Genomic DNA, 12,241 nt, shown 5'->3' with positions numbered 1-12,241 from the left:
GTAAAAACTCATAATTAATTATTTTGTCATTTCCATAACGGGATAACTTCTGTCTGCAGCACTAATGGAGCATAAATACAGAGTAAATCAAAACTTCCAAAACGAGCACTGCAAGGGAGTCTGTGAAACAAGAGGTTGAGTGTACCTGAAATCCCAGTAGGATGCAGAGGTACCAGGGCGGCCTGTCATTGATGGAGTATGCCAGATCCAGACCTTTGTCCACATCCTCCTCCAGGCTATCCGTGTGAGGCTCCTCAGTATCAACACTCCTTGGCTGTTCATCAACATCATTTCCCTTGGAAAGAAATACAATGGAGGCTAACAAGTCATCATCAATCAAGGGGACTAATGTTGTTGAATCATAAAAAGAAAATTATTTAAATAATTTCACAAAAGAATTAAACAAATGTTCTTTTCTTCTTTTTCTCCCTCCTTTCTTTTATCATATGTAATGTCTCTGAGAGTGCAGTTGCTTTTCTGGAGAGCTGTATATCTCCAATCTACAGATGTTGGTAAATACAAGCGAAATGCAAAACTTTACGATGGCACTGAAATAAAGGTATTAAAACAACAGAATGCTTGACTAAGAGGTAAATGAAGCGCCAATGCAACTCAGAATCAGAATCATGTTTTTTTTTGTTTTTTTTTTTTATTTTGGTGGCTTTTCCCCTCTTTTTCTCTCAATTGTACTTGGCCAAATTACCCCACTCCTCTGAGCCATCCCAGTCATTGCGCCACCCCCTCTGCCGATCCGGGGAGGGCTGCAGACTACCACATGTCTCCTCCGATACATGTGGAGTCGCCAGCCGCTTCTTTTCACCTGACAGTGAGGAGTTTCGCCAAGGGGATGTAGCGTGTGGGAGGATCACGCTCTTCCCCCCAGTTCCCTCTCCCCCGTCAGGCACCCCGACCGACTAGAGGAGGCGCTAGTGCAGCAACCAGGACACATACCCACATCTGGCCCCCCACCCGCAGACACAGCCAACCATGTCTGTAGGGATGCCCGATCAAGCCGGAAGTAACACGAGCATTCAAACCGATGATCCCCGTGTTGGTAGGCAATGGAATAGACCACCACGCCACCCGGCAGTTTATTGGCCAGGTAGGTTTGCACATATACATGGAATTTGACTCCAGTATTGGCTCCCTCAGTGTACTTAACATAGAATAACAACACTACAACACAACGTGGTACTATGAGTGGATGTGTGTGTGTGTGTGTGTGTGTGTGTGTGTGTGTGTGTGTGTGTGTGTGTGTGTGTGTGTGTGTGTGTGTGTGTGTGTGTGTGTGTGTGTGTGTGTGTGTGTGTTTGAGAGTCATCCTTGGATGTCGGCCACTGTGATAATAACTGGTTCTTGTTCTGGGAAGTTGCTGTGATCGGCTCTTAGGCCCATCAGCCACTGGGCACTGGTGTTGTATGATGCCTCATTTTCCCATATATCCTCCAGTATCGCTCAGTCTCTGCTCTGGGTGGGTCTGATGTTGTTCCCTTGTTACTCTGCAGCGGGGAGTACACTTCAGACGGTTCTTTGAGGAACAGGCCATTTACTCTTTTGGCTTCTACTTCTCCAGTGTATCTCTTCAGCCTGGTGGCCAGAGCTGTGGGCCTTTGGCAGTTTCCAGGGCCTCACTTAAGGACAGCTTGCTGTACTTCTTCAACCACGGCCCGTCTTTTATCACACCTTTCTGCACCTGTTAACTGGCTAACATCTGTCCGTGCTGCTTTGATCCTGGCTTCCAGCCTTCTCTTCCATGGAGGGTACTGTTGGTGACCTGTGTTCTTAATCCTGTGCCCAAGCATCCCCAGGATTACATTTGTAGTGGCATATACAAGGTCATTGTTATGTGATGTGATGTGATGTGATGTGATGTGATGTGATGTGATGTGATGTGATGTGATGTGATTGATGTGATGTGAGGTGACGTGACGTGACGTGACGTGACGTTATGGTGGCGGTTGAGATGTTGCATAAGGCAGTGTTCACATCCGCAAGCAGGCTTTGTGATGGTACTTTGTCACTGATTCGTGGAAGCCATGCCCGGGGGTTGACTGCCTTTAATCTGGCCATGATTATCATTTGAACCTCAGTAGCTTCAGCCGTCATGGATGGCGGGATTGTTTCAGCTGGTTGGGGTCTATCCTCATGTATCTCCTGCCTACTGTGTGGCCATTCAGGGTGCTGAACTGAATAGTCGTCCCATTTCAAGCTGTGACAGTAGCTTTCTTTCTATTGATGTTCGAGCATTGAGCCACTAACTGCTTCTGAGTCAGTGTGGAAGTAGGTCTCCTACTGGTCCACAGTTCCCACATTCGCTTCACATAGCCCCTCTCCTGAAGTCTGCTGCTGTAGTAGCATTCCATCAGTTCCAGGTTCTCGCCCTTTGTCCATGTATGTCTTGTTCCAGTAGCCATTTCTCATCAGGGTGCCCTGGTTCCCCAACACCTGACGTGGACCTGGTTAACCTGGGCAACATCCAAGCCGGTATGACTCTATTCATGTTACTCTCATTCATAACCGAGGTAGTTGGATTGTAATGCATTAGGAGTCATATGTATGTATGTAATGTACATATGTGCTTGTGTTGAAGTACAGCGTTGGGGCAAGGAGAGGGAAAGGGAAGAGGGGCTGGGGCTGGTGTTGACCCCAGCTAGGTACCAACACCCTGCTTCAGGCAAGTTAGGAGAGAGAGGCTGAGTGTTTGTAGAAGAAGAAGAAGAAGAAAGTACCTTGTCATTTTAGGTTACAATGAAATTTGTTTTCTGCATTTAACCCATCCTATTGTATAGGAGCAGTGGCCAGCTGCAATGCCCAGGGACCAACTCCAGTTCTTCTTTCCATTGCCTTGGTCAAGGGCACAGGCAAGAGTATTACCCCTAACATGCATGTCTTTTTGATGGTGGGAGGAAACCGGAGCATTCAGCGGAAACCCATGCAGACACGAGGAGAACATGTATGTGTGTGCATGTTAATGAGCAATTGTGGGGTTGGTGTCAGAGCCAATGCATGATAAAAAATGAAAACAACAAAACATTTTTAAAAAAAGTAAATCTACCCATAGTTCCAGTTCCTGACCAGGCCAATCTCAGTGGGAAAGTGAGAGTGGCACGCTGTCCCCTACCTGAACCACTTTAACCCTTGAGCAAGACATCTGACCCCAAACCATTCTCATGGAGCAACTCAATAGCCAAAAGTAGAATATTTTGGTTGTTGCAGGGAGTGCTCAGTGTGGACGTGTGGAGCTATATACACGAGACACAGGCTGTTGATAGCAAAAACATCAACTTTGATTTTCCCAGGAACAAAAAATGTTTTACAAAATGTTACACAAAGCACGGTCATATTTGAAAATCCATGTGTTCGTAATATTTGTTCACCATTATTTAATCTTCCGCTTTGACATCCTGACAAAGGGAAATGGAAACCAACGCTTAGTGATTTACATTTGGGGAATTTGTGACCAACACACCCATCCAGAGGCACTTCGAATGGAAAAAAAGGCAAGTAGTCCCCATACATGTACAAGCATACTTTGACAGGACGCATTGCCTGTTAAAAGTATAAATTGTGAAAGTAGAATAACTTAATTTGCCAAATACATTTTTAACCAAACCCTAAATCTATGTTCTGTATTGAACACATACTAACTACAGAGAGCACTTGGCAGCCACTTCTCCAGCGCCAGGGAACAAGCTCCAGATCTAAAGCAAGTGGCTTGGTTGAGGCCAGTGGCAGGAGTGTGTACTAACACGTATGTCTTTTTGGTGCTGGCTGCTCGGTGAGATAAAACCTGTATCCTGAGCGTTGATGAATGGTTTCCCCACTCAGCCATCCTCCCATCCTATGGATTCACGGACCCCAGATTTAAAATTTTGTATCACTGAAGATTATTAGAGTGGTGCCCAATTATGTGGCATTGACAAACGTATTTAAGCAGTTTTTTTTTAATTCCACTAAAACACTGCAGAATTTGATGTCATTGATTAACACACTGATTTAATTGGGGTCAGGCTTAAGGGGGTGGGCTCAGATCATGCAGGGTTTAGATGGAACCCTCAATGACACGAGGTTCGTCAATACTTCCCTAATTTAAAATTACAGTGCATAATGAAATCAGATTGGAAAATGTGTTTCAATTAACATTTTGTTAGCACATCAATGCCTGATTAATGAAATCAGCTGGTGTAATATTTGGTCTGAATATAAATCCCTATGCTTGTGGCCCTCGACGGCACATGGCTGGAGACCAGAATTTTGTTTAGAGAAGTAATGATTGTGCAGGTGCTCTTTGGGTTTTGCTCACTATTGACTTAAGGTTTTATGTGTAAGCCTACCTGACAGGTTTGATTTGGCATATGTGTATACTGTGTTACGCATTCGGTATGTGATTGCTGCCTGAGAACTGAACAAAAGATGTACTTCACCAGTCCTGTTTGGCCCCGTATGGCTCCACTTGGTAGAACATGACACCACCAGTGCCTAGCTTGGGGGGTCTTTTCCCAAGGGGTCACTCAGGCAACTGATGTTCAACATATCGCTTCTCCAGCAGGGATAAAAGGCCAAAAAGGATCCCAAAAAATTCAATTTGTCTTTTTTGCTACCAGAGTTAATCATCCTATATATTCAAACACCTTCAGGTCTGTCCAAAACATGTTAGTCAAGGAAAATGTGGCAGGCTGACACGAAATTTGCAGCTCAAAGGATAGTTTACAAGTCAGTCGAACATAATTTCTTCTCCAAAGGATCCACAAATTAAAACACAACTCACTACCTCTTGGCACATACGTGCCATGTTAGCTTCGACCTTCCAGAGTCTACATCTTTCAGTAAAAAACAAGAGCCTGCAGCTACAATGGGCTAAGGAATGAAAAACATCTCACACTGGAGGAGCGGAATGACAATGCCTGAAGTTCTTTATCATATCTGCGGCTTCATGTTGATGGACTGACCAAGGTATGCAAACATCATACTGAACATCAATGTTGCAGGCTGGAGACGACGGTGTGATGATATATAGTGTGTTCCCATGGTATGCATTGGGTGTCCCATGATAAAAGTGAAGCAATGCTTGAACACCACATAATATCTATACATGACTGCCAATTATGAGCATTTCAGCATGGCAACAGTGTATCCAATTTGTTTTGGGGGTTTTTTCAGAGGGATAAACCCCCATGCTACAAAGCTAAGATTGTCCAGAAATAGTTCAATGAACATGAAATAAATTCAGCTTGATGCAGTGGCCTGCCCAGTCACAAGATGTGAATCCAATTGAACATCTGTTGGATGAGACGTAACAAGCTATTCAGAGTTTAAGTGCTCTCTCAGCCAAGCAAACAAAACAGCAGAAAGCTCAGAGGCAGCAAGCAAGTATCGCTGTGAAACCCTTTTACCATCTTGTTGAGTCCACACCTGGATCATCAGAAAGCTGTCTTGAGACCAAAATGGGTTACAACACCATAATGCAAAGTTTTAGGGAAGGACAGGTAAAACCCTACCCACCAAAATGATTATTTGAAATGTAGGATATTATCTTTAAGATATAGCTTAAATGTTTATAGCGTCCATAATACTTGAGTGTTTTCACCTTTTGACTGAAACAGACTTTATTTTTGTCTATATAAAGATGTTGGTGTGTAAATCTGCATGTGTTAATTCATGTTAACACAGTGTGAGTAATTTGAATGGTTGGCCTAACCTATCCCAAAAACACATTCTACAGTTGTTTAGAAATACTAAAAAGGCTTTAATGATTTTTAAAAAAAAATAGAGAGCATCAAACAGCATTGCTCAGCTCTGCTAAAATATAAAATTACTGGTAAAATAAAATGAAAACTGCTCATACGAAACAAATCAAAATCAAAATGCTTAACCTATATCTTATCAAATCAAAGACAGATCTTATCAAATAAATACTCGATTTTGAGTGTATATTCCATGTTGTTTTGTTATATCCTAACTATTTTTTTCCTCCTCCTGTATGACCTACTAAGCGCGGGCTCAGTTATGGGAAATCAATAGTTTTTACCATTTTGTGCAATCTTCCCAATATTGATTTTCTTTGATGTTTTTTATGTGGCATGGACAAATTCGTCCCACACTGAAACACATATCCTTCTGGGGGGAGGGTGATAGCAGGGAAGCTATAGAATGGAGTTACTGTATCGTTTAACTTATGGTTAACAAGGTCAAATTGTCCACAAGGGTTACCTGATATACTATGACACAAGGGGTTATTTTCGAATGCAAAGAGGTCAGATACCTCTTAACACAGACCACATGGGACACAACACTTTTCTAATACTTTTCAAAGACTCCTCTCCAAACAATTTACTCTGGTATTATGTTGTTCTTGAGACCATTTGCCAACGGGGTTAGATAATCGGGCCTTTGAGTATCTGCCAGCGGGTTTAGATAATTTCACTTGAATCACCAAATGAATCAGTCTGATTACAGAATACCCCTGAATCAGGTCACATTTATTTAATACTAGTGGTGTGATCGGGCTTACTTAAGCCATGACTTATTTCATAACAAGACCCAGGGGAGATATAAGCATCCTGGAAACAAATGAACTTACCTTATCATACAGACACTGTTTTCACTTCTTATAGGGGACAAAACAAAATAAAAGCGGCAAGGCCCAAACCTTTTTCACTCACAGCCTCAGTTCCTTGATGTGGTCTAAAAAAATTAGACTGGAAAGGATGCTGAAACCTCCCTCAAAACATCAACTCCCAGATGCATTTGAACTTTGCTGGGAGAGGCTAGTCTGATATTAAACTTGGTGGTGGGGGGGGGACTTGTTTTGCATATGCCCAGTCTTAATCTCATTTTAATGTGTGCCCACGTTACAGTGTAAGTGAAAGAATATTTTGGGGTGGAGAGAGCAGATACAAGGATGCCTGCTTTAGGCTAAACCCTCACTCATTGTAAAACTTCAGTCTTGATGTTTGCTGTCATCTAGTGGTCATAGAGTTTCATTCCATGATTGGGGACATAAATTAGGAAAACCAAGATTTTCCGTCTGTAGGCCATAGAGAATGGTGGCTCTAGTTTCCGGATGGCACAGGTAGCGCAAATGCAGACGTAGTGACAATTTCGTTGGGTGCAAGGTGGTTTTTCTCTCACCTGGGCTCGTTTACTAATTTCTGGAATCAACATGACATCGCTTGTGCCAAAATGGTCGTAGGACTCAGTGGAGGGTGTCAGTCAAAATCAGGTGGCGCAATGCTAGTTTGGTGTCAAATAAAACCAAATATTGTGTGGTAGTTTCTGGGCTTTAGGCGGAGGTGCACCGAGCATAGACTTGATCCAAAATCACACACAACACTTTTGTGTATGTTCTGTTGGCCTATTTCATGAATAATTTAACTAATGACTACTGTCCTAAACATTTTTAATCACAAAACAAAATATCTGCACATGTATCATTCATTGTCTTCCAACATAGAACAGTCAATTTATGTCATTATGCATGGAAAATAACATGGTGACGGAGATTTCAATATTCCAATTAACCTCATTCAACCTGAAAGAACAAACTGTTTGCCTAGGCTAATTGAGCCATGATCACAACTATCTAATGTCTCTTGCTGTGTTTATAGAATGTGCAGCAAAGAGAGAAAGACACTGGTGAGAAATAAGACACTTTGAGATTCAAGATTCAGGATTCAGTTTATTGTCATTTTCATTATGTACCTGCGCACATAAAAACGAAATGCCGTTTCTCCCAGCCCACAGCAGTGCAACAGAAAAGATAAAAATAAACGTCCAAAAATTCCCTAAAAACAATACCACTAAAAACATAAAAACAGAGAGAACAAAACAAGAATGCACAAACAATTAATAACAGTCCATTCTTGTGCAACACAGTCCATTAAAGTGTCATTTCAGTTTAAATGTTGACAGCCAGTGTCTGTCAACAAGTGGTCAGCAGTGATGGGGGGGGGGGCTCAGTTTGTTAATAATTCTGACTGCTTGTGGGTAGCAACTATCATTCTGCTGGATTTAGCACAGCTGCTTCTGTACCTCTCCCCAGATGGCAGGAGGGAAAACAGGTCGTGAGAAGGATGGTGGGGATCCTTAATGATGCTGGAGGCTCTGCGAACACAGTGTTGATGGTAAATCTCCAACAGGAAGGGGAGAGGGGTACAAATGATCTTGCTAGCTGTCTTCACTATCCTGTCCAGCTGGTGTTTTTTGGTCGCTTTGCAGTTACTGAACCAGGAAGTGAGACCATAGGTTAGAATGCTTTCAATGGTGCCTCTCTAGAAGGTGGTGAGGGCTGGGATGGGGAGGCTTGCCCTTTTAAGTCTTCAGAGGGGACGGAGCCACTGTTGGGCCTTTTTAACGATGGCCAAGGTGTTAATGGTTGAGGTCAGGTCATCTGCCAGGTGCACTACCAGGAACTTGATGTTACTGACCCCCTCCACAGTGGCCCCATTAATGGTCAGTGGTGTATGATGGTGCCTGCTGGCCCTCCTGAAGTCAATCACCATCTTTTTTGTTTTGTTTATATTCAGAGAGAGGTTGTGGGATTCGCACCATGCCATTAGCTGCTCCACCTCCATCCTGTATGCAGATTCATCATTATTGCTAATGAGACCCACTACTGTTGTATCATCTGCAAACTTGATGATGCGGTTTTGTCAAATTTGGCAGTACAGTCATGGGTTAGCAGGGTGAACAAGAGGGGGCTCAGGATGCAGCCCTGGGGTGAACCTGTGCTCACTAAGATGCAATTTGATGGGTGGCTGCCCACCCTGACTGTCTGCTGCCTCTGCATCAAGAAGTCCAGAACCCAGTTACAGGTACCAGTGTCCATGTCCAGCAACCTCAGCTTCTCCACCAGTTGTTGCAATATGATCGTGTCAAATGCTGAGCTGAAATCGATGAAGAGGATCCTGGCATAGGTATTCTTCCCTTCCAGGTGTGACAAAGTGAGGTGGAGTGTGGTACAGATTGCGTCTTCCGTGGATCGGTTGGCTCGATATGCAAACTGTAGGGGATCTAGGTTTGAGTGAGGCAGGCCTTGATGTGCTGCATGACAAGTCGCTCAAAGCACTTCATAACTATGGGAGTGAGCGTGTAAATGAGCCGGCAGCCTGTCAAATAAGCATGTCAATGTGTTGTCTCATAATCACATTGGAATTGGTGTTAATGTCTGTTGTATGCACACCTGGCGACTCTGCACCTCCCAAACAAGGACATCACATTCCTCCTGGGAGAAGCTTTTCTGCGTTAGCCAGTCTGGACTTCTGCCATCCATTATAAAACTGGCAGTTGGCCATGACAGAGAGCGGGCTACTTTTAAAGGGAATGAGAAGAGCTGATTTGATTGGCCGTAATTGAAGACAGCCCCCACCACTCCTACTGATAATTTATTCATTCTAATCCAGGCATTTTACAACTGTGCCTCCATTATGACCAATTACCACCATGTTCTGAAATTAGCAAAAAATTATTGGCCACATGTTAGATCGAGTTGCACCATGAACTAGCGCCAGGGCCTTCAACTGCGCTATGACCCTGAAACAAGAGCCCTATACCTCTAAATTATGCTGATTTGTATGTGGTGGGAGAAGGAGATTTGTCTCTTAAACTGGTGACTTGGAGATGCAACTGTGATTCTGACAGTTTAGTTTTTGCCCACTGACGTCAGACTACCTTGAGATCAATTAAGTTTTTGTTGCAATTTTGTCCTCTGGTTTGACCCGTTGTTCCATGCTTGAAATATACTTGGTGTGTTTTGCATGTTGTACATTTTAGAAAATGACTGACAACACAATAACTGAAGAAATACATATTATCTACATCAGTTTCTTGTGGAGAAACACAGGGGTATTGGGCAAAAGCCACAGAGATGGCTGGTATAAATGGGCTAACAGGGCCCTCCCTATCTTTTACAATAAACATGAGAAAGTTATTGTTAAAATTTCTTAGAACAGATTGTTTTAAATTTTGGTGGAACCTAGAACAACAACAGCAACAATAGTCACAAGAAAAACACAGGCTATATCTAAATGGGCTTATTTTTTGCAGCCCAAACATATTAGCATCAGCTTCCATTCATCCTCATACATGAGAGTAAGGCATCGTGGCATGCCCCCTTGATTTGCTGATCATTTGGGCTAAATTCATTCAGTCCTCAGGCCACTGACTTTTGACCAATGACAGCGGATGTACAGAGTAACAGTACGTACAGTGAGGTTCTACTTGTGCGAGAGTGGGGAGAGGAAGGTGAGTGCGGACGTTAGCATGAACGAGGTGGATTATTTACTTTATCATCCATTTTCTTCTTTGTCTTTGGAGGAAAATTGGAAGTGATGAGACTGGGGGCACCGTCTAAACAATGTTCAAATAACACAAAAGGACAAATGACAAAATCATAAGTTTGTGTTACTTGGTTTCAACAAAAGGACAGGCTAATGGCAAGTGTAGCTAAGAATGCACTATTTTGTCTCCGATGCTTGCTTTTTGGAGGAGACACGACTTGGATCCAACAAGTAATTGTGGATTTGAAACATTTATCTTACAAAATTAGGAAATGTATGTGTGTGTGTGTGTGTGTGTGTGTGTGTGTGTGTGTGTGTGTGTGTGTGTGTGTGTGTGTGTGTGTGTGTGTGTGTGTGTGTGTGTGCCAGAAACCACCTACCTTGTGGGGCCATTTTATGGGGCCCCACACGTAAAAGGGTCTATTTTAGTGTTAGGACTTGGTTTTAGGGTTAGGTTAAGGTCAGGATAAGGGTTAAGGTTAGGCATGTAGTTTGCGTGGTTAAGGTTAGGGTCAAGGCTAGGAAATTAATGTAGTCAATGAGGGGGCCCCACAAGTATAGATTTGCAAGTATGTGTGTGTGTGTGTGTGTGTGTGTGTGTGTGTGTGTGTGAGAGAGAGAGAGAGACAGCGAGAGAGAGTGAGACAGAGAGAGAAACAGACAGACAGACAGAGACAGAGACAGAGACAGAGAGACAGAGATTTTTGGCATCAGCCATTCTTGTGGGTAGTTCTCTATAGTGTTGTTGTAGAGCACTTGCTTTAACAAGGTATATAGTGTTGTTGCTGTAACTTGGTATCTCGGATGTGATGCTGCTGTTGCTGCAGCGTGAACTATTGATGGGTATAATGCATTTGTTAGCCAACCCACCTAATATCACCACCAGCTGCCACTGGTAAAAGCTCCCCCCTTACTTTTAAAGGGCTGGTTAACTTTTACATTTTTTGAGATTAAAAGATGTTGGTATGGGCCTAGGATGGTCGAACTGATTGCCTCTGTGATAAATTCAACAGAAAACAAGATGCATCACACGGCCGCTTAGAGACAGAATATTAGTGTACTTTCTTTACATCTGAGGGAAGTTGCTCACTGGAGCAAATTGTAAGTTTTCCTCGAGGGAATTCTCTGTAGCAATTTTCTACTCATCTAAACTCTATTCATCCATCCATCCATTATCTGACCCGCTTATCCTGCCCTCAGGCTCACAGGGTTGCTGGAGCTCATTCCAGCAGTCATTGGGCGGCAGGCAGGGAGACACCCTGGACAGGCTGCCAGGCCATCACACAGGGCCCACACACACACACACACACACACACACACACACACACACACACACACACACACACACACACACACACACACACACACACACACACACACACACACATTTATACCTAGGGGCAATTTAGTATGGCCGATTCACCTGACCTACATGTCTTTGGACTGTGGGAGGAAACCAGAGCACCCGGAGGAAACTCACACAGACACGGGGAGAACATGCATACAAACTCCACACAGAGGACGACCCATGATGACCCCCAAGGTTGGACTACCCTCTATTGTTACACATAATTGGTTGTGAAAAAAACAGAAATAATCACAGATGCAACCCTGCTAATCTTTGCCAGTTGCAAGAACATGCTCTTGAAACAACCTTTTCGAAACAACCACTTCATATGTCTATGGGCCTGTCAGTTTGCAGTAATCAATCATTACTATGGCTTCTCTGAATATCCTTGCTCTTACTGAGACCTGGATACGTCCTGAAAACACTGTCCTCTGAACACAACGCTCTCCTCTGAGTTCACTTTCTCTCACTCTCCTCACACTTCTGGATGATGTTGTGGTACTGGTTTATTACACCTGTCAAGTGTCTTGGCTCATAGTCAATTATGTGAATATAGGTTGTGGTTATTATTATTGTAATGTGACTCTTAAGAGTGTGTTTTATGTGTTGCGGGGGG

General features: G+C 43.3%; 1 protein-coding gene across 1 annotated transcript in view; it reads right to left on the bottom strand.

Annotated features, from left to right (window-relative positions):
* si:dkey-106n21.1 (solute carrier family 23 member 1) overlaps positions 1–9,271 on the bottom strand; it is a 149,969-nt gene extending 140,698 nt beyond the window's left edge. Inside the window, exons 1-3 of the mRNA XM_056282382.1 lie at positions 9,182–9,271; positions 8,765–9,001; positions 146–295 (exon numbers count right to left, since the gene is read on the bottom strand). Of these exons, the coding sequence (XP_056138357.1) occupies positions 146–295; positions 8,765–9,001; positions 9,182–9,271 (477 nt within the window). The remainder of the gene's footprint in view (positions 1–145; positions 296–8,764; positions 9,002–9,181) is intronic.
* Between the last annotated feature and the right edge of the window lie 2,970 nt (positions 9,272–12,241).

Source organism: Lampris incognitus, chromosome 6, assembly GCF_029633865.1.
Source record: "Lampris incognitus isolate fLamInc1 chromosome 6, fLamInc1.hap2, whole genome shotgun sequence".
Classification (NCBI taxonomy): domain Eukaryota; kingdom Metazoa; phylum Chordata; class Actinopteri; order Lampriformes; family Lampridae; genus Lampris; species Lampris incognitus.
The sequence above is the reverse complement of the archived record's forward strand: the minus strand, read 5'-3'. Positions and strand labels throughout refer to the sequence as shown.